Here is a 21,763-nt window from a genome sequence, read left to right on the forward strand (position 1 = left end):
CCGAACTGTCGAGCAGCTGAAATCCGATGTCAGGCAAGAATGGGACAATATTTTCACTTCTAAAACTCCAGAAACTGGACTCCTTAGTTCCCAAACATTCACAGGGTTGTAAAAAGAAGAGGTGACGCAAAACAGTGGTAAACATGACACTGTCCCAACTTTTTTAAGACGTGTTACTGGCATCAAATTCCAAATGAGCGCATTTTTGATGAATAAATAAAATGTCTGTTTTCACAGTAGATACATCTTTGGTCTATTAGAAATTAAATATGTGTTCACATGATTTGCAAATCATTGCATTCTGTTTTTGTTTTTTTTACATTTTACAGAGTCCCAACTTTTTGGGGAAACGGGGTTGTATAATCACCTCGTTATGTAGACGTTGCAGACTCTGCTTGAAAGTGATCTGTTTCTATAATTAGAGTTTTATTGAAGAAAACAATACAAGCAGTAAGGCCACTTCCAATCGGCAATTCCGGTGGTATCACTACGTTCAACACTATGGCTACAAAGTGATTCGGTGCTTGTGAAAGCTTTGTTTTCCCCATCGCTAGTTGTAAATACCCTTCTAACACCAACAAGACTGGATGTCAAAATGAGCTACAATTAGCATAAAAGGATGCTGGCATGCATGCTGTGTCCCCGTACAGCAGAGCTGGTGTAATTAAATTAAAGGTGCAATTAAAAAGTTCAGAGACTCTTAAAATCTGCCAGCCGTGTCCTTCTCGGGTAACCTGGCTCCGCCCGACTGTTGCTCACAGCTTTGGTTTTTTTTCACGATGATTATAGTCTGGAAATGCGTAACGCATTAACGTTCGTTTAGCCACTCTGAAGGACGGACCAATCAGTGGCCAGCGTCTGTGGATAATTTCAATGGGCCTCATTCACCAACCGTTCTTAAGAAGAAACTCCTTCTTAAACCCCACTTATGCCGTTTTTTTAGGAAGATTCTGGTATTCACTTAGTTTTCGTTTTCTTATTTGAGATTTCTTCTTAGGTTAGAACAAAAATCTACGCACACTCAAGACCTCTGAGTGCTGAACTGTTTGTGCCAACTAATTGGTTAATGTGTTTTCTTCAATTCAATAGTTGTATAATATTATAGTATTTTATCTACAATTATTTTTTTTTTTGGTAATTCATAATGTCAATAATTATTTTAATCATAATAATAATTCTTTACAAAGTTTCATGGTTTTGAATTATCACTACACTAACATGCTGAGGACCGGTCAGTAGACTTGCTGTCCAGGTTTGACAGCATTCAAACTGAAATGAATTAGACTTTTACAGCGTGATACTTAATACAATACAATTAATCTTAAGAAGGAAACACATCACTGAAAAATCAAAGAGGTTTCAGTGTATTTTTACTTTTAATTTCTGTGATTGTAACCAATGTTTTGGGGCGTTTACTCCTGGATGGAGCGTTGATGTGCGTTCTCTGCGCGAGTTTCAGGTTCTTTAGAAATGCACACACACAAAACCGCACAACACTCAGGTACAGATGTTGATCAAAGGAAATAAATTGGAATAGCTACTCACGTAGCTGTGCTCTGTTTGTGCGCAACAGGAACGGTCTCTGAACTTTTTGATCGCACCATGTTTTATTTCATCGGCTAAAGTGGGCAGTTTTATTTACACACAAGTTCTGCTTTGTAATTTGCGATTGTTCAAGTAAAACGAGATCAGCTCCCAAGAAATCCGAGTGTTATCAACCAACCGACCTCAACCAAAAATACAGTATTTGTTACTTTTGTAAACATTTCCAGAGACAGCCTCATCAATCATATGATACTTTAACTGTCACTTAATTAAAACTCTTGTGTTGTTCGCACACTAGAACTGTCAGTGAAAATATATTTCTTTTTGGAAAAGGCTGATTTGGTGACCGAACCTGCTCCTTTAACATCGCCTCCTCTTTCTGTGCTCAGTAGAAGTTATCGTTATATTTCTCTGTAAACCTTTGGTTTGGAATTTGTTAAAATGCGTGACTTTCTTCAATGTGGCTTCTCAGCCTCTTTCACCTCTTGCTCTGATTGTGTAAAACGTGTACGGTACGTGGTAAATGACAAAACTAAAGGCCGTTAACTGCGGTAAGCTCTTCGATAACATGGGTTTACCCAACTGTGAGTGCGCCTCTGCTTCTGGCCTACGATGGTGTACGGGGGGGGGGGGGGGGGGGATTTGCCAACTGGAAGCACAAATGTAACTTTATTCTATAGCTTTGTTGCCTGACGCTTCACAGCATTTAACACACTGTACAAACACACCCCGTCATCCATCCTGGGCTCACGCAACAGAGGCCCGTATTACACTGTTATGTCATAATACCACATACCAGTTGGAGAAAATAACAGCTGCTCTCTCTCCTGACAATATTTGTGAGATGATAATCTAGATTTTTTTTTCTTCCTGTAATTTACACATCAGTCTTTCTTCTAAAGCATGTATTAAGAAGAAAAATTGTTTCAACCCAAAGTCACTATCTTTGAATCCTGCGAGATCGACCGCTGTGCTACTTTGGGCTTGATGTGGGCACTGACCATGTAAATGCTGTTGTCGTTGACGCTGTTGGAGACGTGGCATGGATTGCAGAATGAACACGGCCACAGCAGTTGCTTTATCTCCCTTTTGAAGCTCTGGCTGAAGATGTAGTAGATCATAGGGTTGTATACGGTGGAGCTCTTTGCAAACATGCACGGCAGCAGACTGACTTCAGGTGGGATGGTGCTACTGTCGTGGAAGATGGACCACAGGCTTACCAAGCCGTAGGGGGCCCAGCAGCCTATGAAGCCGATGCTGATCAAAGCGGCGATCTGCAGTTGAAACAGGAGGATAGCGTCAGTAAAAAGGCCACACGGTCTCTTGAGAGTAAGCTGGCATTTCTTTGGTCTAGTTGTATGAGCTCCAGTGACCTACCAGTATGCAGTCCTGTGGAAAAAATAAGTACATCCTATGGAAAGTGTCGACTTTGTCAACATATTTAAACAACCAATCACTTGATCCTCTTTGCAACAGTGCCTATAAAGGTGATACACTCAGAAATGTCATTTGATTTGACATTTTACCATCATTTTTGTAATTTAAGAAAAAAAAAAAAAGATTTACATGGAAAAAGTAAGTACACTCTCCACTTATATATCACACCTTCAAATCTATAAAATTAGAATCAGGGGTTGCCAATGATTAGAACTTTCTTAGGGAGTGACGAGTGGTACCCGTCTTATTTAAACCTCTGACATCAAGTGTCTGCTGTTCTCTGTGTTGTTGAAGTGTTTGGTGTCACTCTGCCAAGATCTAAAGAGCTCTCTGAGGCCTTCACAATTATTTGAAATGGAAGGAAAATCACCTACAAGTGGGGTGGATTTCAAATGACTGCTAATTTGTCGAGTACTGGCCACCCCAGCAAATTCAGCCCAGGAGACTGTTTGATGCAAAAAAAGAAGTCTCCAAGAAACCCAATATTTCATCTGCTGGATCCCAAAGAGATTGGATGAGCAAATTTCACCTGCATGGGAGGTGTGCCAGGAAAAAGCCATTGCTGTCTGAAAATAACACGAGAGCAAACCTACAGTTTGTCAATGAACATCAAGGCAAAGGCAAATCCTTTTGGAATAATCTGTTCTGGACAGACGAGTCAAAGATGCAGTTACTTGGCCACAGTAACTGTAGAAATGTTTGGCACCAAAGACAGCTTTTCATACTGTGAAGCATGGGGGTGGAAATGTTCCGGTTTGCAGTTGCTTCGCTGCTGCAGAGACCGGGAAGCTTGTAGTCATTGATTCAACTTCTAATTCTGCATCATATCAAAGAATGCTTGACGATAACAGCCAAAGCCGAGATTAGAATTCCATTGAAATGTGTTACAAGCAGTGCAAGAAAATCCTCAAACATCTTGCAACTGAAGTCATTTTTCATGGAAGAGTGATCAAGTCTGGCGGACAATTATGCCAAACGCCCACAAGAAGTTATTTCTGCTAAAGGGGGCAACGCTAACTTCTGAGGCCAAGAATGTGCTCACTTTTCCCACAGAAGAATATTACATCTATTTGTATTTTTGATTAATTCATTATGGAAAAAGATAAGTTTCCTTTTAGTGCCATTCAACTCACTTTTATCTGTAGTCTTTGTATCAAAGTGGATATGTGGAAAAAAAGCCAACAATTTCCATGGCATGTATTTATTTTTACATGTCTCTATCTAAGTGTATAATAAGGATCTGAGCAAATTGGCATTTTCGAAAGCCACTTCCATAATCTCAGTATAAGTATAAATATCCCAGTGATTTGTATGTTGCTATGAGGTGATTTTTCTGCGAGAACTGTTTGCCAATGTTTGATTATTTTAAATACAGCTTCAGAACAAAATAAGATATATAACGCGTCCAGCTTACTGTGAGCTTTATTCAGCCCAGAGCTGCTTTGAATTGTACAGGTTTTTAAAGCCATAGCCTTAAATACTTTGCTAAAGTAAGAGATAAGTGGTTGAAATAGTTAGCTAAAGATAATGGATAAACTAACTGATGGATAGATGTTTAAAATAAAGTTGTAAATGACCTATTGAAATAGACAACTATCAGTGGATTGTGATTTGTTATCCATTTCTTTTAGCCAAGTTGTATAAAAATGTGAATAACTGTAGTTTAAAATATCAGCTTTTGGGGCTCGTAGGGTGTTGCTGATGAAGAGGCTCCTGAGTTTATATGATCATACGGCTGTGGGAGTATGTCTGAAAATAATCACTGCTCTATGCAGTATTGATTACTGGTGCATAGGGTATTACTTGTATTACATAAGGAGGAGTGTGTTTGCAATCACTATATCTAGCAAGGGACTATTTCACTTTGCTGAAGAAAAATAACACTTTCCATATAATCAAGAACCATTCAGCTTGAATGCTGAAGCTGCTAAGAAAACCTACACTGAGACCTTAGCTGACAGAATACGTATTTCTTAGCAAAGAGTCACTTACTACTAACATCCTCCGATGGAGCTTGACAATATTGGGGATTCGGTTGATGTTCACCGAGTTTTTGTAAGCGATAAAGATCTTAAAGGCGATGCTGAAGTAGCAGCATATGATGATGACAGTGGGCATGACCAGGTTAAAGGAGAACACAGAGATGACGAAGGAGTAGCCCTCGTGTTTCATCTGCCCCCACGCGAGTGAGCAGGACAGGCCGAAGGGCTCCAGCCCGTAACGGCCCCAGCCCAGTATGGGGAACAGAGCCCAGATCAGAGCGTACAGCCAGATCCACAGGCACAGCATCTTCACCATCTTCCAGCTGATTTTCTCCTCTGCAGAGAGAAACAGAGAGTTTGGTCGTTTTCTTTATCGGCATGTGGTACGTGACGCACGCAATCTTAAAAGATATAATCCTAATTTTCACCCCAAATTACATATAAACTGCAAGGATAAAAATGAATAGATTTTAAAATATATCTCGGATGTAAAAGCCAAAACACAAACCGTATCCAAAGATTTCAAAATAAAATGCTTTAGGCCCAGGTAAGGCTTGTTATTGCACAATAACAGGATTTTTACGCTTCATTTGTAATTAGATGTTAATGATTAAATATTAAAATAATGTACCCTTGTTATGCTTTGCCAAATTACTTAGATCTATCTTTAGCCTGCCTGAATTTGAGTTTAAGAATATTAATAAAGCTGTACAGCTTTATCTGTAGTCACTAAAAATAGGGACATTTTAAAAAGTTGTGGTGGTTGGTATCAACACAACAAAACCTTATAACGCCACAGATGTAAATATGCTTTAGGACAACGACAGGATGAAAGTAATAAAAGCCGGATGATGTTCTCCATGAATTCATCTGAATAAATTTCCAAACCGTATGTACTTGTCCAAATAATTACGTCTCTGTACATGCATTTATGTATACAAAACAGGCACAAACGATAACAGGCTGACTTACGCAAATGTCCCAGATGTGATGAGAAAAAGCTTTAGAGGCCTTGGTGGATTTATTTAATATTCAGTAAAAATAATAATAGTCCACAAGGATGACGGTTCCACATTGTAAAACAGGGCAGCATTGAGTAGATTCAGATAAAAAGTGAAACAACAACATCTCTCTTTGACTCCCTGGATGTAAAATCCTTGTTTAAAAAAAAAAGGTACAGTAACACCGATCTGCCATCTCAGTTTAATAATCTGTAGAATAGCACAAGAGAAGGACTTATTGTTTCTGCAGATTGCATTTATATCTCCAAAAACAGGTTTATTTGTTCAGCCAGTATCTTGGAGCCCGCGTGAACATTAAGAGTGTAAAAGGACTCCGTCTTTTCCGTCAAACCAAAGAGTAAACGATTTACTCTAGATGATACGTGAATGGATTTTTCAATGAGAAAATCACATCCAGAAGTTTCTTCCCGACGATCTGTTTTTGTCACGCGTTGTTTTCTCCCTGAAGCCCCTTGTGAGCCTCATGTATGTGGACTTACACTCACCGCGTTGTTGTTTTGTTTGTTGAACGCTAATTACACCTCATTGCTAATTCATAGATGTCTTTCCGGAGTAATTGTGGAAGCCAGCCGATGTAGTTTGTCAGGTTTCTGTGTCTCTTCCTTTGTAAACCTTGAGAGCAGAAGTAAACCCGTCTGCACTGTTAATTCCTAGATCAGCTGGTCTGTTATCTTCAGACAGATGGGCCGTCATGTTTGTTTTTTGGGGGAGAAAAGAGATTTGCTACCGTTACAGTGTGCGATAGTTTGACATATAGTCCATATAACAAGACAACGTAAAGTAGTAAAATTTAAACCACGTACATATCTGGCTGGTAAATATTTAACCCGGTCACAGCAAAATGAGTAATATTTAGTTCTCTAAGAGAAATTGTTTCAGTGTCCCGTTTTGCTGGCCTGGCTTCGCCGACTCTTCGCTGTCTGGGAACTCGGCTCGTGTTCGCGTTTTCACAGCTGCTCTGGAGGGCGGACCAATCAGCAAATCAGTTAACCATGTTTGGCCCGGCCCTCCTTTACTGTGATTGGACCGCCGGTGACAGTGACGAGCGCGGTGTTAAAAATGTTCAACTTTTGATGACTGGAAAAAAAAATTGCAGAATGTTCAGCGCTCAGCACAGAATAAACGCTCAGTACCTCGTCAAGCTGCTGCAGTTCATGAAAGCAATTTAAAAAAAAATATGCCGTACTGACGAAAAAACACTTTAGTGGACACGGTAGGTATTTGCAGCAGGGGCGGGGGGCAGAGTGTCAGTCGGGTTCAGTTCATGCTAATTGGTAGAAATTAACCCGAGGTCTACAACCAGTAGGATGCAACAACTGCAAAGCATTCCCTCTCACCAAGTAGTCATTTAACCAAATAGTGACCATTGTCACATTTAACCCAAACTACAATCGTATTCCTAAACTGTGGCTTTTGGTACCTATAATTGAAAGCACCTCACTTTTCATGCCTAAGCAAGGCAAAACATGACATCACCTAGTGGACTGACAGGTTTATTACGTTCTCTGGCTTGATATCAAGTTAAAATATAAAGCTGCAGCAGCAGCCATTTAAGCTTCAATGGCTTTAATTCAGCATAAAGCCTGATAACTGGAGGAAACAGTTTGCATGACTTTGTGCAAAGGACATAAATCCAGCCCCCCCTTTTTTTGCCCTTTGAAGTGCAGCTATTAAAAGTATTGGAGAGTGCTTCAAAAATCTTCTGAACCGTTATTATTTCTGGATCTGTGTCACCACCGGGCGTCAATTTTGTTGAGGCACAGTTACGTTTTGAGCGCCAAAAGGGTTCTTTGCTTGCGCGAGAGTCGAGAGTCATTCTGCGATTTTGACGTTATTGTTTCTTAGATGATGTGAGAATAAGATCGTATATTTCAAATGTTCCTGAAGCCTTGAAATACTTACTGGGAGACTGCAGATTGAGTGACACGATGAAGCGCACAATGGCCAAGACAGTCAGGTTCATGATGCTGGCGACACCGAAGAAGAACCCCACCAGGCCGTAATAAATGCAGGCTGCATCTCCCCCGAGCCAGCGGTGGCTCCAGGCTGAGGCCACGGCGAGCGGGTACATGGTGACGGCTGCTGCCAGGTCCGTCACCGCCAGGTTCACACTCAGCAGCTCTGGTGGATTCATCTTCGATGACCTTTTGAATGCCATTATGAGGACCAGCAGATTTCCCACAATGGAGAGCACAGCTGAGACGGACAGGAGGAGGAGACAATGAGTGAAGCATACAAAGTAGTGAGCCGTGATCTTCCATTTTAATGAGAAAGAAACTATGTGGATAGAAATCGTACCAACAAAAACACCTAAAAGCTGCGTTTGAATCTATGTTAAGAACCTGATGTCTTTTTGCAGCATCACATTTTTCGTCTTTTATTTGACACAAATTGCAACAAATCATCTGCATTTATAAGCCTGGATTACATCACTTCAGAAGCGCAACTAACTGTTTATCGTGTGAAGAATCTGCTGTGTGTGAAAAAACAACATTCTCATTCAATGGTGTCAAATGATGCTGGTTTTTTTCAAAGTTTTCTGACGTCTTATAAAGATGCACAATGTATCTTAGTTTATCCACCAAAAACCTCATGTTTACGGTTAGTAAAAGACCATGCGACATGGTGACATGGTCCCTGTCAGGCTTAGGCAACAAAACTACGTGGTTAGGGTGGAACACCGCCCGCGTGGTATGTGCGTTACCTTTTGCTGCGTGGCGTCACTTCATTTTGGCGTCTATATTAAGGGATTACAAGCAGCAACACTACCTGCGCGCCTCGCCCGTGAGAATAGACTGGAAGCCTATTTTTCACGTCTCTGTGTGTCTCTTTGTGTCTCGCTTTGAGCGAGGGTAAACACAAATCACGTTCCTGCTCTTTGGTTACAACTCATCACTTGTCGGACCTAAGAATTGAACAGTGATGGCTGTTATCAAAGAGATACTCACGGAGTCAGTGGGAGGGTCTGCAGTTGCAGCACAGCAGCTGATGCACACATGAAACCAAGCCGTAGCTGAGCAGCGCGTGAGAGGTAACACACAGGCAGTGTGTCCCAGGCCTTAGAAAGTGATCATGCTTTGGGTTACTTAAAAAAAAAAAAAAATTCACACTGCCTTTTGCTTTTTTGTGGACTTGAACACTGGTTTCCCAGACGGAAGTCTTGGGTTTGTTCGATCAACAACCCCTCACCTCCTCCCTGCGTGGACTTTGCACCGCTTTGTACAGGGCTTTGTCACATGACCTCTTTCGAACGGCCCCGTCACGGTGCACAGGACGTGAGGTACTTTGAGCATGTGTGTTTGACGCCAGTGGACACCGTGTGCATATCTCTCTGACGCCAGCGGCCAGTACAAAACGGCAGTATTAGAGAATAAGAACAGTCTGGAAGAAGCGCGTGGTTTAAGGGGAGGAGGGATACGCGCTGTGCGCACGCGATGCGATTCACCAATTTGGTGATTTAGACGTAATCCTGTCCTCTCTGACAGGCTAGGCATCAAGGGATTCATGAACCCAACCCAGCCATAATCCCCGTGTGTGCAGAGACCTCTGATCAGTCGTCTGTGTGTGAAGCACATGAGGTTGGGAGAAAGTGGAAAACAAACACAGGACGGGACGTTGGGGTTGTTGCCTTGGAACCGTGAGAGGGGGGCGACTACCTAGAAACACAGCGATGATATAGTTTACAGAACAGATGATCCGGCTTTAACTAATGAGCCACAACTCCACCTGCTGGCAGCCGGCTAATGAGTGGAACAAAGATGGACTCTCAATAATAACCCACCAAACATTCAGTCAAAGTGCAACTTTGAGGTGTCTGTTAGTTGCCGAGGTGATTTTATTTCCTTTATTGTTCTACTCCAACACAATTCAGTATTGTACTTTCTACTCTACTATATTTTAGCTATTATAATCAATAATACCAAATATAGTCAACAAATAAATGATGTTGTATTTTCATTTTTATTTTCATTCGTGATTTCAGCCACGTGATTTCATTCAAAAATATACCTTCAAATTTGTGTGATTCCTTAAAGTATTTTTACTACTTTAAGGTGAAAGTGATTTAACATGATACACATTATTTTGAAATGAGTCATTCATACATAATGTGTACTTTTGCTTTGTTACTAACTTTATCTTGATACTAATATTTGTGTACTTTTACTTTGGTAATATCTTAAGTACATGGCTTTTAACTTTAACAGAGTGTGTCTGCAGTGTTGTGCTGCTACTTTTACTGAAATAAAAGATCTGAGTGCTTTTTCCACCATCGCAGCTCCAGCCAGCAGGCAGTTTATGTTAGTTTAACTCGGTGCAAAGACTGGAGACGGGGGAATTGCTCGTCTGTCTCATGCATTATATTAAAGATCTGGGCTCAACTTTAGCTTTTTTTGATGGAGATGAAACATTTTTAAAATTCTTCAGCTGTGCGTCAGTTTGTGTCACCCCTGGGTGATTCTGTGCCTTATCTCCCTCACTCTAAAATATGCATGGTGCTCTGTCTGAACACTGGTGCTCTGTCTGAACACACTTTACCCCTCTTTTTTAATTTTTTTTTTTTAATGCTAAGCTAACTATCATCTGGCTGTGGCTTATTCAGATGAGAGACATGAGAGTGGAGGTCTTCTCATTTAAATCTCGGCCAGGAGACAAATCAATTTCCTGAGACGGTTATTAACCATAACCTTTTGCACTTAATAAATTGTTACACAATAAATTTAAATTTAAAAGAGTTGTCATGCACCCCCGGCAACAGAGGAAGCCTTTTGAGCAGGAAGAGAACAGGAATAAGAGCCATTAGCAACCCCTCAAAGCTGAAAATTATAAACCTGTTATTTTTATTTACATCAGACTCTAATAACACAACTTTAAAGTCTTCTGATGAAACAAAACCGATAAATGGCAGACACTACCACTGTTGTAGTTCTCATGGTGAGCACTTGAACTTGCCCAATAGGACGGTCTGCAGCGTATTCTTTGACACATTTAATACCAGATTAAAAACTAAAACTACAGCACAGAATGAATTTAATGCCCCGTTTGTATCCTTAGATTTTTACACATACTGTCACCTCAGTCATGAGCGATGTACAGATAATAATCGTGGGGATTTACATCTCTTCTCGGACAGTACGTCTTTTCTGAAGAAGAAGCTTCTAACATGTTCGACCGCATTATTTTTCTCTGCTGGTCGCACAGGAAATGTAAAGGCAGCCGTTACACAATGAATTCAGGCCTGATCCTTTCCTGATGGTGTTAGATCAGAATCTAAACACATCTGAAGTGGACAAAGCTTTTGCACACGACTGTAAAGAATCAACCTGTGTGCTTCGGCTGTTAGATTTAGATCAGGGTCAATGTGTTTCTGAGATCCTGACAGTTTTCCACTACAGTTCATCTTAGTTTCCACTATTAACAGTGCTGCGAAAGCTTCATGAGAGTTTGGGAAGTAGTATATAATAACAAAAATCTGCTAAACTCAGGGACTAACAATCAATTAACAGATACCAAAAGAACATTAAACGCATAAAAAGTACCAAAACACTCAACCTTGACTTTCCTAGCTTTAAGCTGAGCACTCCTAATTAGAGCTACCGCATGACACGGCCTCCGAGCTTCTCATCTTTGAGCTGGTTCAGGTCCACTTTCCAGAGGTAAGGATTATGTCTGAACATTCTGAACTCTGCCTCGCAGTCTTCCCCGTCCTCTCACACTCTTCTTGGCAGTGTAACTCATTTTGTTAACTTTTACTGGTGAAATTATTGTGCAGATTCTGTCAAAGAGCTTTCAGGCAAATTGCTATTTCAGCCAAACAGCTTTCACCAGCCACTCCTTTGTGTATCAATGAACATCCTTCTTTGGGGACAAAACTAAATCTTCTGTTGAAGCTTTCTCGCTCGATTTGCAAAGACAAACAGTAGAAGTAGGGAAACAACCAAGAGACAAATCTCTGTTGACTGACAAATGTGATCAAATGCAGATAAACAGTTTAAATGCACTTTCGTTTACCCCCAACACTGAGACTGACCCTTCCGTCCTCACTGACCTCTTATAATCTGCCTACCCCAAATTAATATGGAAGCCTGGATGTCGGACTGTCTCAGCTCAAAGTGCAGTGACTCGATCTACTTCCAGCTCATTGAAAATTACCTTCAAAGAGGTGCTCCCAGGTTCTAACCACTTACTGAGCAACAACAGAAAGAATCAATGGGGATTACATAGTGTTGGCGTCACTGCTTAGGCCTACAAGGAAAGTAGGTCTTAAACAGCGATACAGCCACTATCTCCTGAATGAGCATCGAGGTGCAGAAGTTTCCTGGTCATGAAACTCTATGTGTGACGTTGCCCTCGTGTTATTGCTGTTATAGCTGCTTCCGAGCCACCTATCTTCGCACAATGGGAGGCCGCATTGAGGACAGCAATTTACCACACATTAATCATGACTGACAGCATGTGCTCTTCCTGGACATTCAGGAAATGACGAAGACCCCACACAGCAGCAGAATGTAGAAGTCATCCCATGGATCATGACTGAACTGTGCAGGTTTAAACTTGTGCTAATTTTAACTCCTTTATATATTGTTGGTTAGTTTAATCTACAGTAATGCATTATATCCTATAAGATCATAATATGTTTGTTGTGTTGCTGTCCTCTGAGAACCCTGTATCTCCAAAGAAATCAGCTTTCTATAACCTCAGAAAAACAGCTTATGTTCAGCTTTGTGATGACACATTCTCCAGCTAATCTAAATAGGGTTTTAAAAAGTTTTTTTAAGCTTAAGGAGATTTTTTTTTTTCAACCCATAAAATTTTATGCTTCGGTTTACATTACATTACATTTAAATTCAAATTTACCCAAGTTGTTTTTCTTCTTTTATTTTTTTAAAACTTAAACCTTTATTTATTAACACGCTGTGCCCCTAACAGTGTCAGGAACATAAAACAAAAGAACAAACAATGCTTGGGAAATACACTTGTTCTCTTCATTCATACAGCCCTGTAGATTTTTCATGGTTCCACTCTGACGTCACCAATTTGAATCTTGTACGCTGTCTATTTTCTCCACATTTTCTCCATTTATGCTTCTTGTAGTCTCAATGTAAGTGTCAGTTTCTTCCATGATAGTCATCCATTGGTCCAATGTTTGCGGTTCTACCAGCCCTCAATTTGTTGTAATAGCTTTATTACATGCTGCTAACTGTATTTTCACCAAATATCTGTTGCTTCCTGTGACAGAAATAGCAAAGACAAAGTACCCTGCAAATCAAAGTGATTTTATATCCTAGTATTTGTTGTGACACTTCACAAACCATTTCCCAAAAGACAGTTATTTGGAGGTTTTCAATAGACAGGAAGGATGTGAACATTTGTATTCTGAAAAGTAACTTTAACTGAAGCTGTTGGACAAATGTCTGAAATGTGCTGGAGTAAAGAAGTAACATAAATGAAAAAGTACCTAAAATTTGTGCATAAAAACAGTACATGAGTAAATGTAATTAGTTACATTCACAGTTTGCATCACATAAACTCACTTATTGGAAGGTTTACCATTCACCACCTTCACCGAAAAACCAAGGGACGAATCTTTATTGACTAACAACGCAGCCCAACTTCTGTAGGATCAGCAGTCGGACTGTCTCAGCTCAAAGTGCAGTGACCCGATATACTTCCAGCTCACTGAACATTGCCTTCAAGGAGGTGCTCCCAGGTTCTAACCACTTACTGAGCAACAACAGAAAGAATCAATGGGGACTACATAGTGTTAGCGTCACTGTTTAGCCCTACAGGGAAAGTAGGTCTTAGACAGCGATGCGACCACTATTTCCTGAATGGGGAGACATTCCCCCCCCGGTTTATGGTTTATGGTGCACACCGGGAGGCCTAATTCATGGTACCAATTTACCAAACATGAATCATGCCTGACAGCATGTGCTTCTCCTGGACAGACAGGAAATGAGGAAGACCCCACACAGCAGCAGAATGGAGAAGCACCTTCATGAACCTTAAACAAATTCAATGGCAGCTGCTGAATCAAACAGTAAAACAGTCCTTCTGGATTAAATGGAGAATAGATGGGGATGCTTTCTTCATCCTAAACCTGACAAGGCTCAATAAGGGTCTAAAGGTACAATATTGACTGGAATGGGATTACGTGAGAGAAGGGGTAAGTGGCGGTAGCAGTGGGGGAACGGTAAAGGGTAAAGAATGGGGAATAGATGAGTATGAGGCACGAGAAAAATCCTGCATATTCTATGCAAACCTGTGGAGTTACCTTTATTTCAGCCTAATGAATCTACCTTCATATAATTGTTTTACGGCCATGAAAATGTCAATAAAGGCAGAAATATCTAAATTATAAAATCAATTAGAGAGACTCTTCAGAGTGTTCAATCTGCACACACACAGCTCCTTTTGTGAGCAGTTAAACCAGATATAATGACATTATTAGGGGCTGTGTGCATCCATGTGCAACAGCTCTAGACTCAGAATATTATTGTTTTACTAAGACACCTGTGTATGTTGGTGTGACTTTAAGGCATGTGATGTATTGTTTCACTGAATGGTCCAAAGATGCTGATGGAACCCCTCTGGAAACCCGTTCAGCAGCTCAGCCCAAACAGGCTGGGTAAAAACAATACCATACCAAGGTTGATTTTTTATTTATCCATTATTCCTTCATTTATTTTTGTATTCAATCAGCAGTAGCTTGTCACCCTTTCCTACCTGGGATCTGTTTTTGTTTTTAACCCTGAGGGAAGGCAGAGACTTTGCAACCTGCATAGGCCCCTTTTAATTGCCTGCGCAACGACAAAGAGGTCGACATTGTTTGTGACATCAGGATTAAGGGACTCGGGTGGACATCAAATGGGACTTTTTGTCTCTGTTTTGTTGCCTGAGTTTTTCGAGAGAGCAGGTCCTCTTTTGTTTTTCCCTCTAAATTTAAATTTTACTTCATCTTCCCCTTCAAATTTCGTTCATGGTTACATCAAAAAGATAACTTTCACCTGCTCCATGGTTCATAAATGTTCTTTATGCTGGAGTCTCACATAAAAGCTCCTTCAAGGTAAAGTAAATGCAGGCAGATGTGGGTAGAAAGCTTGTGATTCCACAAGAAATAAGTGGCACCAGCTTGAGGCCAGATGTTGTGATCAGGTAGGTAGGCAGTGAATAGTTTATTTCATTGAACTGACGGTACCGTTGGAAGATAATATTGATGAGACATATGAGGTCAGGAAATAAAAAGATATTGCAATCTAGCGGCTGGACTATAAAGGTGGGGGTGGAGTGGAGTGCAAGGGTGAGTTGAGGAGGTGAATGGTTCATTGTGTGGTCAATATCAGCACCATTGTGGGAGATTGGAGTCCAAGCAGAGCCTGCAGCAGGCAGTGAGGGAGATGGTGGAAGCAGCTGACCAGGGCAGTCTTTCGATGTGGCTGAGAAGAAATTATAGCATGTTGGAACTTGTGGCTTTGAGCAAAGATAATGTTGCCAAAGTATGTCGGCACAAGTCATACTAGTTTAGCTGTGAAGCAGGTGGAGCAGTCAGTTTTGAGGGAAGTCATGCTGGGACGGCAGAAATTGCTATTGAGCCTTCTCTAGGTGTCTTTAGGGAAAGCGTGAAACTTACATGCACGTAAATGTCATGTGATGCAAAATCATGTGACCACCATAGGCGGCAAAAGACATTTTTGAGGTACTTTTTGGGATGAATGACAGGTGCTGCTAGTGGCATCAGTCATAGACTGTCATGTGGGATGATGAGGTTAAAATGAAGGAGGTGACAATGTTTTTGTTGAGATGTTTTTTGTTTCCTAACCCCAACCATGTTTTTATTTTTACCTAACCCCAACCATGTTTTTGTCACTAACCCCAACCGTGTTTTTGCAAAAAGTTTCATTTTCCTGTATGTGACATGGTTGAAAGCATGCAGTAGGTTTCATTTTCGTCCACGACAGGAAAATGTGTAAACAGGAAAATGTGTAACTTTCAACACTACATTGCGCAAAACGTGGCTATTTCACGTTTTTCTACAGTGGACCGGCGTGTCTGTTTCATGTTTTGCTGTGATATCGGGTTGAACTGTTGCAGGACCACCTCTCACAAAAGTGTTTATTTTACCACTACCATAAGTACCGCCATACTACTGCTGGATAGAAGACATCTGTGTTCATTGAGTGTCTTAAAGAGAGGACACAAAAACTCGTCAATTTCTGGGTAAAATAATTAACGATTTCTGGTCAGTGCAGAACGGTAGTGTGCGGTTTGAGACAACGCTGCCCTTTCAAAACTCTTGTACTACACAAATGAGAGTCCTAACGAGTAAGAGCACTATTTGTTAGTTTAGTAAGAGAAGTATGTAATTTGGAACACAGCCTCAGGCTTTGTACAAGGTACCATCTTATTTCGGTTCATGAAGCATAGCATCCCGTGAATTATTAGGCGTTTGGTAATCATTTTGAGTGAGTCAACCGTTGTGGTGTTATTCCACAATAATATGGCACAATAAGTGTACTTTAACACTAATAAAAGGTCCACCAGTTGTATCTAACACTGTTATATTACTTGGATATGTGTTTTCTGCCTTTATAGCAACTCTGTATGAATACATATGAATATTTCCTGACCCTCAGCTTGTTTTTGTCCGTGCCCGCAATGTGGGTTTTAGTTTCATCACTGCACCTGACTTGTGTGTAATTGTGTGAAAGTTCAGAGAGAAGGCTTGCCTTATCCTAATAATCAGAATCCGAGCATTTACAGGACTGATATCCCACTCGATTTCAGCGTTAATGACAGAGTAAGTGTTGCACATTCCTCCTGTGGATAGAGGACAATTGAATGGCGATGAGATATGTAATGAAGGAATGGAACAAGGGAATGGGAACACTTGGATTTCACCAGATAATTTCATTTACACAGGAATAAAAACGGAGAATGGTTCATCATTTATTTAAGTTTCTTTTGCTTGCATTTTTGATCGATCTTCCCCCTCATGCCCTCTCACAGTGAAGTTATGTACAGTATACATACATACCACACCAGGTCATCCAACACCCAATTAAGCTCACAAACATTATGTAACTACATTTTTAATTAATGTCTGATTTATTTGAGTGTAAAATGCACCGCTAAAATACAATGAGCCACACATTTCTCCTGGTAGATAACAGAGGAGTGAACAGGGGCATAAGTAACAGATGTGAGGTGAATATGAATCAGTCTACACCTGCTCATTTTGTCCATTGTTGAAGTTCTATTGAAAGATGGATTTCTGATTTTGAACTGTTATCGCTCTGTGGCTCGTACCACCAGGGCCAGTCATCTGTCTGCTTTTTAGCCAATTTACCCACAATGTTTGCCCTCAGCTGCTATCATCCATCCTTCATTATGCTCTGTAAATCAATCAGTCTGCCCTTGGTGGTTCAATGGATTTACTGGCTAATGATAAGGTTGCAGCCAGATTTGATTACTGGATGTTAGTAACTGTGTGAGATTATAACATTCCTGTTGAGAGAGGACACACATGCACACAGATTTGTTTTGGTCACTATTCTCGAGGGACGTACTTCTCCTTTTTAACTCCGGCGAAACTTGACTGAAGCCAGCTTTACATAGTTGACTGTACCAATTTGTAAACAGACTTCTGTTCCCCATACCGTCATGACAACAAGTATACACACTGGCGCGCACACACACACGCATGCACACACACAGGAACATGCTCGCAGTTTTCCCGGAGTGCTCAGACGGGTGAATTAATTTGCGCAAAATTGTAGCTGCTTTCCTGTCACTTAAAGTGTGTTGTGAAAAAGCTTTAGATGAGGAAGACAGACAGACAGAAGATACTTGTCTCATTTTACCCATATCTTATGTTCAAATTAATTTTTATTGACTTCAATATCAGCCTGTCTTTAATTTTACGCACATCGCTACTGAACTCGTGCGTAAAATATATTTTGGACAAGTACAGTTGCGAGCTTATTTAGTCTGTTTTCAAGTGTCCAAATCCTGCAGAGGAAAATAATTCAATATAACTTCCACACAGAGAACCGAGCTGAACAGAGATGCAAGCCTCCATATACCACGACAGCGTTTTTCGCTGATTTAGTCCAATTTACGCGCGGCTTTCAACTTACCTACAACCAGCAGGTAACAGCCTGTGCCGATGTCCAGCGCCGGTGATAAAGTAGAGGTATACATATCCATGGGAGCTGGGATCAGTAACTGGGATAAGAGAGAAATAAGCGATCTTCATGGGGTGGAGAAAAAAGTCAAAATGTACCGCAGCTGATGCGTTTCAGTGTCAGATCCATCTGTCCTTGGGAAGGGAGCGGAGACGCGAGAGCGTAAAGCCATGTGAGCCAACATTATGTTGTTAGGGAGATCATTATAGGGCAGGGCTGTTATCCAACATCTACAGTGCTGTCGTGTGACTACACATTAGATGCCAACGCTCAGGAGGAGGCAGAGAGAGAGCTAGTTAGGATGAGGTTTTAGTTTCAGGTATAAGGAGAAACAGAATCTACCACCGTGAATTGGAATCAAACTCCAATTATAGTTCACTGAAGTGTGACAGAAACATCTTTGAATGTATAATACACTATAAAAACACTAGTAAGCCTTAAATCACATTTAAATCAACTTACACTTTATATTAAAACATAAAAATGGATCAAAAGAACATAAGAATTTCATACTATGCCGCTGTTATCTTGGTATTTATGGCTCCATCCTGTATGAATGATCATCTTATATATTTACATGCTGCATGCAGGATTTTCTAGAGGACCAGAGGACAACTTCATGGTTATATAAAAGCTGCTAACAGGGTATTTAATATTTAACTCCTTGGGCTTAGTTATACTTACGTCAGTCAGTCGGTTATGTGTCAGGGGAAATGATTAATTCACACACAATATAGTTACTTATATCCATCCACTTTATTATGCTTTTTTCAGACTTATTTTAAATGCAAAGTGTCATTTCAGTTAGTTTGCCGGCATACGTAGACTCCATAGGGACCATTAAGGACCCTAAAGTCATTTTCTGAGTACTTTTCCCTGGGAATTAGTGGAGTTTAATGTGGAGGTGCTTCACTTTCTACATGTGGACGGGCAGATACCAGTCTAGCACTAGGACCCAGACGGGAAGGGAGGAGAGAGGCTATAAAGGGAGGCAGGAAACTCAATTGGGCCTCTTTTTGGCACACCCGAGGCCCGCCTTGTTTGGTGGTGATTTTGGTAGGCTCAATTTGTTTTAAAAGATTTGTTGAAAAACATGGTTTTAGTAGTGAACAAATATAAAGATGAACTGTGTCTTTTAGCTTTTAAGACAAAATAAAAGATGCGTTAATCAATTGTTCTTTTTAACATATTAACTTGGCCATTTTTTATAAATAGTCTCCAGGCACCTGCATGTTTCCAACTGAGGGGAAGGGCTTTGTTTCAGGCCTGGACGGTATTTGCTTTTGTTTCCACTCTGCATGTAGTTTGTAAAATGTGGTTGTAAAGTTTCTTTTGTATGTTCATTTGTTTGTTTGTTTCCGTAGTTCATTTACCAAATACTTCTAGGAGAAGCCAGCCACTGTTCTTTTTCCACCATTTGTTAGGTTTTAGTTTGTTTTAATAGAAAATTGTTTGGGCTTTTTTTCTGTTTCATTTCCTTCCAGTGTGGCTGTAGTTGGGCTGCCAGGGAGAACAGAATGGTGGCAGTCTCAATGCATGTTTTGTTTGAGTTTCTTCAAGTTTCAGCATATTGTAGTGCTGTTAAATAGTTTGGCTTAGCTCCAATTAGTTTGTTTGCAGTGGTGTTTATTTGTTGTACATCTTACTTTCCACCAGCCTCCCTGACAGTGTAGTTTGGACCCACATTCTTTATTTCTTTGGTTGTTAATTTATGGTTGATTTGATTTTTGTATTAAACAGTTATTTCAACCCTTTCATTATTCCCTGTGTTTAGTTGGATTATCCAGTGAGCTTTAGATACGTTTTATTTTTTTTATAATGTCATAAAGCTCACATCTTTGTCTACATCAGTCTCAAGTTCCAGTTTATTCTGGCTCCTGTGTATTATCACCTGGTCACATACAAATAATAACAACGAAATCTTCTCAGCCTTCTGGCATTCTGTAATTTTCATGTGCTGTGATGAGAGCGCTCTGAAGGGCTCTAAAGAGCTCTTAATCTGCTTTCTTCTTCTTCTTCTTCTTCTCTTCACTGCAGCGTGTGTGGTCAAGCATGTGGGAATTAATTACATATAGGGGACTTCAGTTAACGTTTCATCAACATCAGCTATAAGTATGACACAAATTATTTTATTTGGATGGTTATCTCCATTTGGGAACACAGTCCTTTGACTGGCACAATCCAAGTCAACAGTGACGGGAGAAATTTCAAATAGGATTTTGACAAAGGCCCAAAGACTTTATCCACAAAACTGAGGCACTGAAAATATTTCTTTGAGCTACCTTTTATCTCTTTGAATCTCTGCACCATTGTCCACACCTGCATCAGATAACCACTCTGAAATCCATTGTGGAGACTCGGTGAACTACGCTGTCCAGGCAGTCTGCTATAGATGACGTCTGCGATTAAGGCCAGCTCCGGGGCAGTGCAGAAGCAATTTGAAAAGGGTTATTTGTAAGTGTTGGTCTTTCTGTGATTTTGAGATGACAGGTGTTGATTGGAGAGGTATTTGTCTGATAAAAAAAAAAAAATAGCCTGAGAAATATCTGATATAGCCAGGAGGGTAAGATGGTCTTTAATGGATGTAGACCAAACTGACTCCTAACAACATTGTGGCCCCTTTCTGACAAGGGGTGTCATCTGCACGCATACAAATTTGTGAATGCTCAGGGTATTGGTGCATGATTGAAGCACCTTCAGGTAACAAATGTTGTTAATATTGTTGATCCAACTTTTACAAGTCTGAAAAGTTAAGAGCGAAATAACTGAGAAACAACATCAGGACTGTTCAGATAATCGTCACAGAAAGTGTCGTAAAAGCTGGGGGTTAGCAGTTCTGGGAAAAAGGCATAAAAAAAAAAGGACGACGACAATAAAAATTTTTAAAAAAAAGGCCCTCGCAATGACCCACGATTGTTGACATTACTGACATCTGTTTGCCACATAAACCGAAGCTACGCTATCAACATCTCCATGTTAATAATGCATCGACTGACTACATTAAATGTGCAAGGTGTTGCCTGTTATGATAAATCCACAGGAAATTATCATTCCACAGGAGCACCTGTATGGCCTGCAAGTATAATTACAGTAACAGAAGCTCTAATAAAGCCAGTGAACGGTACTTTTCCAGATGTAACTGGTGGCTGAAAAATGTGGAGCACTGAGTTTGCAAATTTCCTTCAGAAATTGGCAGATCCAATAAAAGATTGACGAGGAGACTAAGTATAGGTTTTATATCGACCATGTGGTCGGAAACCTAATGCCAAATACTAATGGTGCTGGATACTATTGAATATGTAAATAGGTTATCGTGTTAAGTCAATAAGTGACGATCACCAGTCCCTTAGATGCAGTGACAGAGAGGAGGAAGGGTTGGTCGGTGTCAGCCTCAAAGTCAAGAATTCAACTGATGGTTTTTATTATTGACAGATTGTTGTCGGCTTGAGTAAAATACAAGTCTTTATTTTCACCCCCTCCCTGCATTCAGTGCTTCGCAAATTCGTAAGTAAACCGTTCACCTGAACTATAACAAGACTGAAACAGCATGTTCATATAAAAGGCCACAGTTAAGAGACAGTGAGTGGATCTTAGC

General features: G+C 40.5%; 1 protein-coding gene across 1 annotated transcript; it reads right to left on the reverse strand.

The window, feature by feature from the left end:
• Window positions 1–1,389: 1,389 nt before the first annotated feature.
• opn8b (opsin 8, group member b) lies at window positions 1,390–18,322 on the reverse strand. The gene is made up of 4 exons (XM_069158591.1): window positions 18,121–18,322; window positions 7,889–8,182; window positions 4,975–5,300; window positions 1,390–2,819 (listed from the first exon to the last, which is right to left on the reverse strand). The coding sequence occupies exons 1-4, from the start codon at window positions 18,188–18,190 to the stop codon at window positions 2,472–2,474; spliced, it is 1,038 nt and encodes a 345-aa protein (XP_069014692.1). The 5' UTR covers window positions 18,191–18,322; the 3' UTR covers window positions 1,390–2,471.
• Between the last annotated feature and the right edge of the window lie 3,441 nt (window positions 18,323–21,763).

Source organism: Embiotoca jacksoni, unplaced genomic scaffold (genome assembly GCF_022577435.1).
Source record: "Embiotoca jacksoni isolate LCO1_2020_lvr unplaced genomic scaffold, fEmbJac1.0.p SCAF_23, whole genome shotgun sequence".
Lineage (NCBI taxonomy): Eukaryota > Metazoa > Chordata > Actinopteri > Embiotocidae > Embiotoca > Embiotoca jacksoni.

Excerpts from the sequence above, each read along its gene's own strand:
- opn8b (XM_069158591.1), bottom strand. The coding sequence starts at position 18,190 with ATGGATATGTATACCTCTACTTTATCACCGGCGCTGGACATCGGCACA. Across the intron at positions 8,183-18,120 it reads CTGTTACCTGCTGGTTGTAG|CTGTGCTCTCCATTGTGGGA; the intron begins GTAAGTTGAAAG and ends TGTCCGTCTCAG. Across the intron at positions 2,820-4,974 it reads TCCATCGGAGGATGTTAGTA|ATCGCCGCTTTGATCAGCAT; the intron begins GTAAGTGACTCT and ends TTTCAACTGCAG.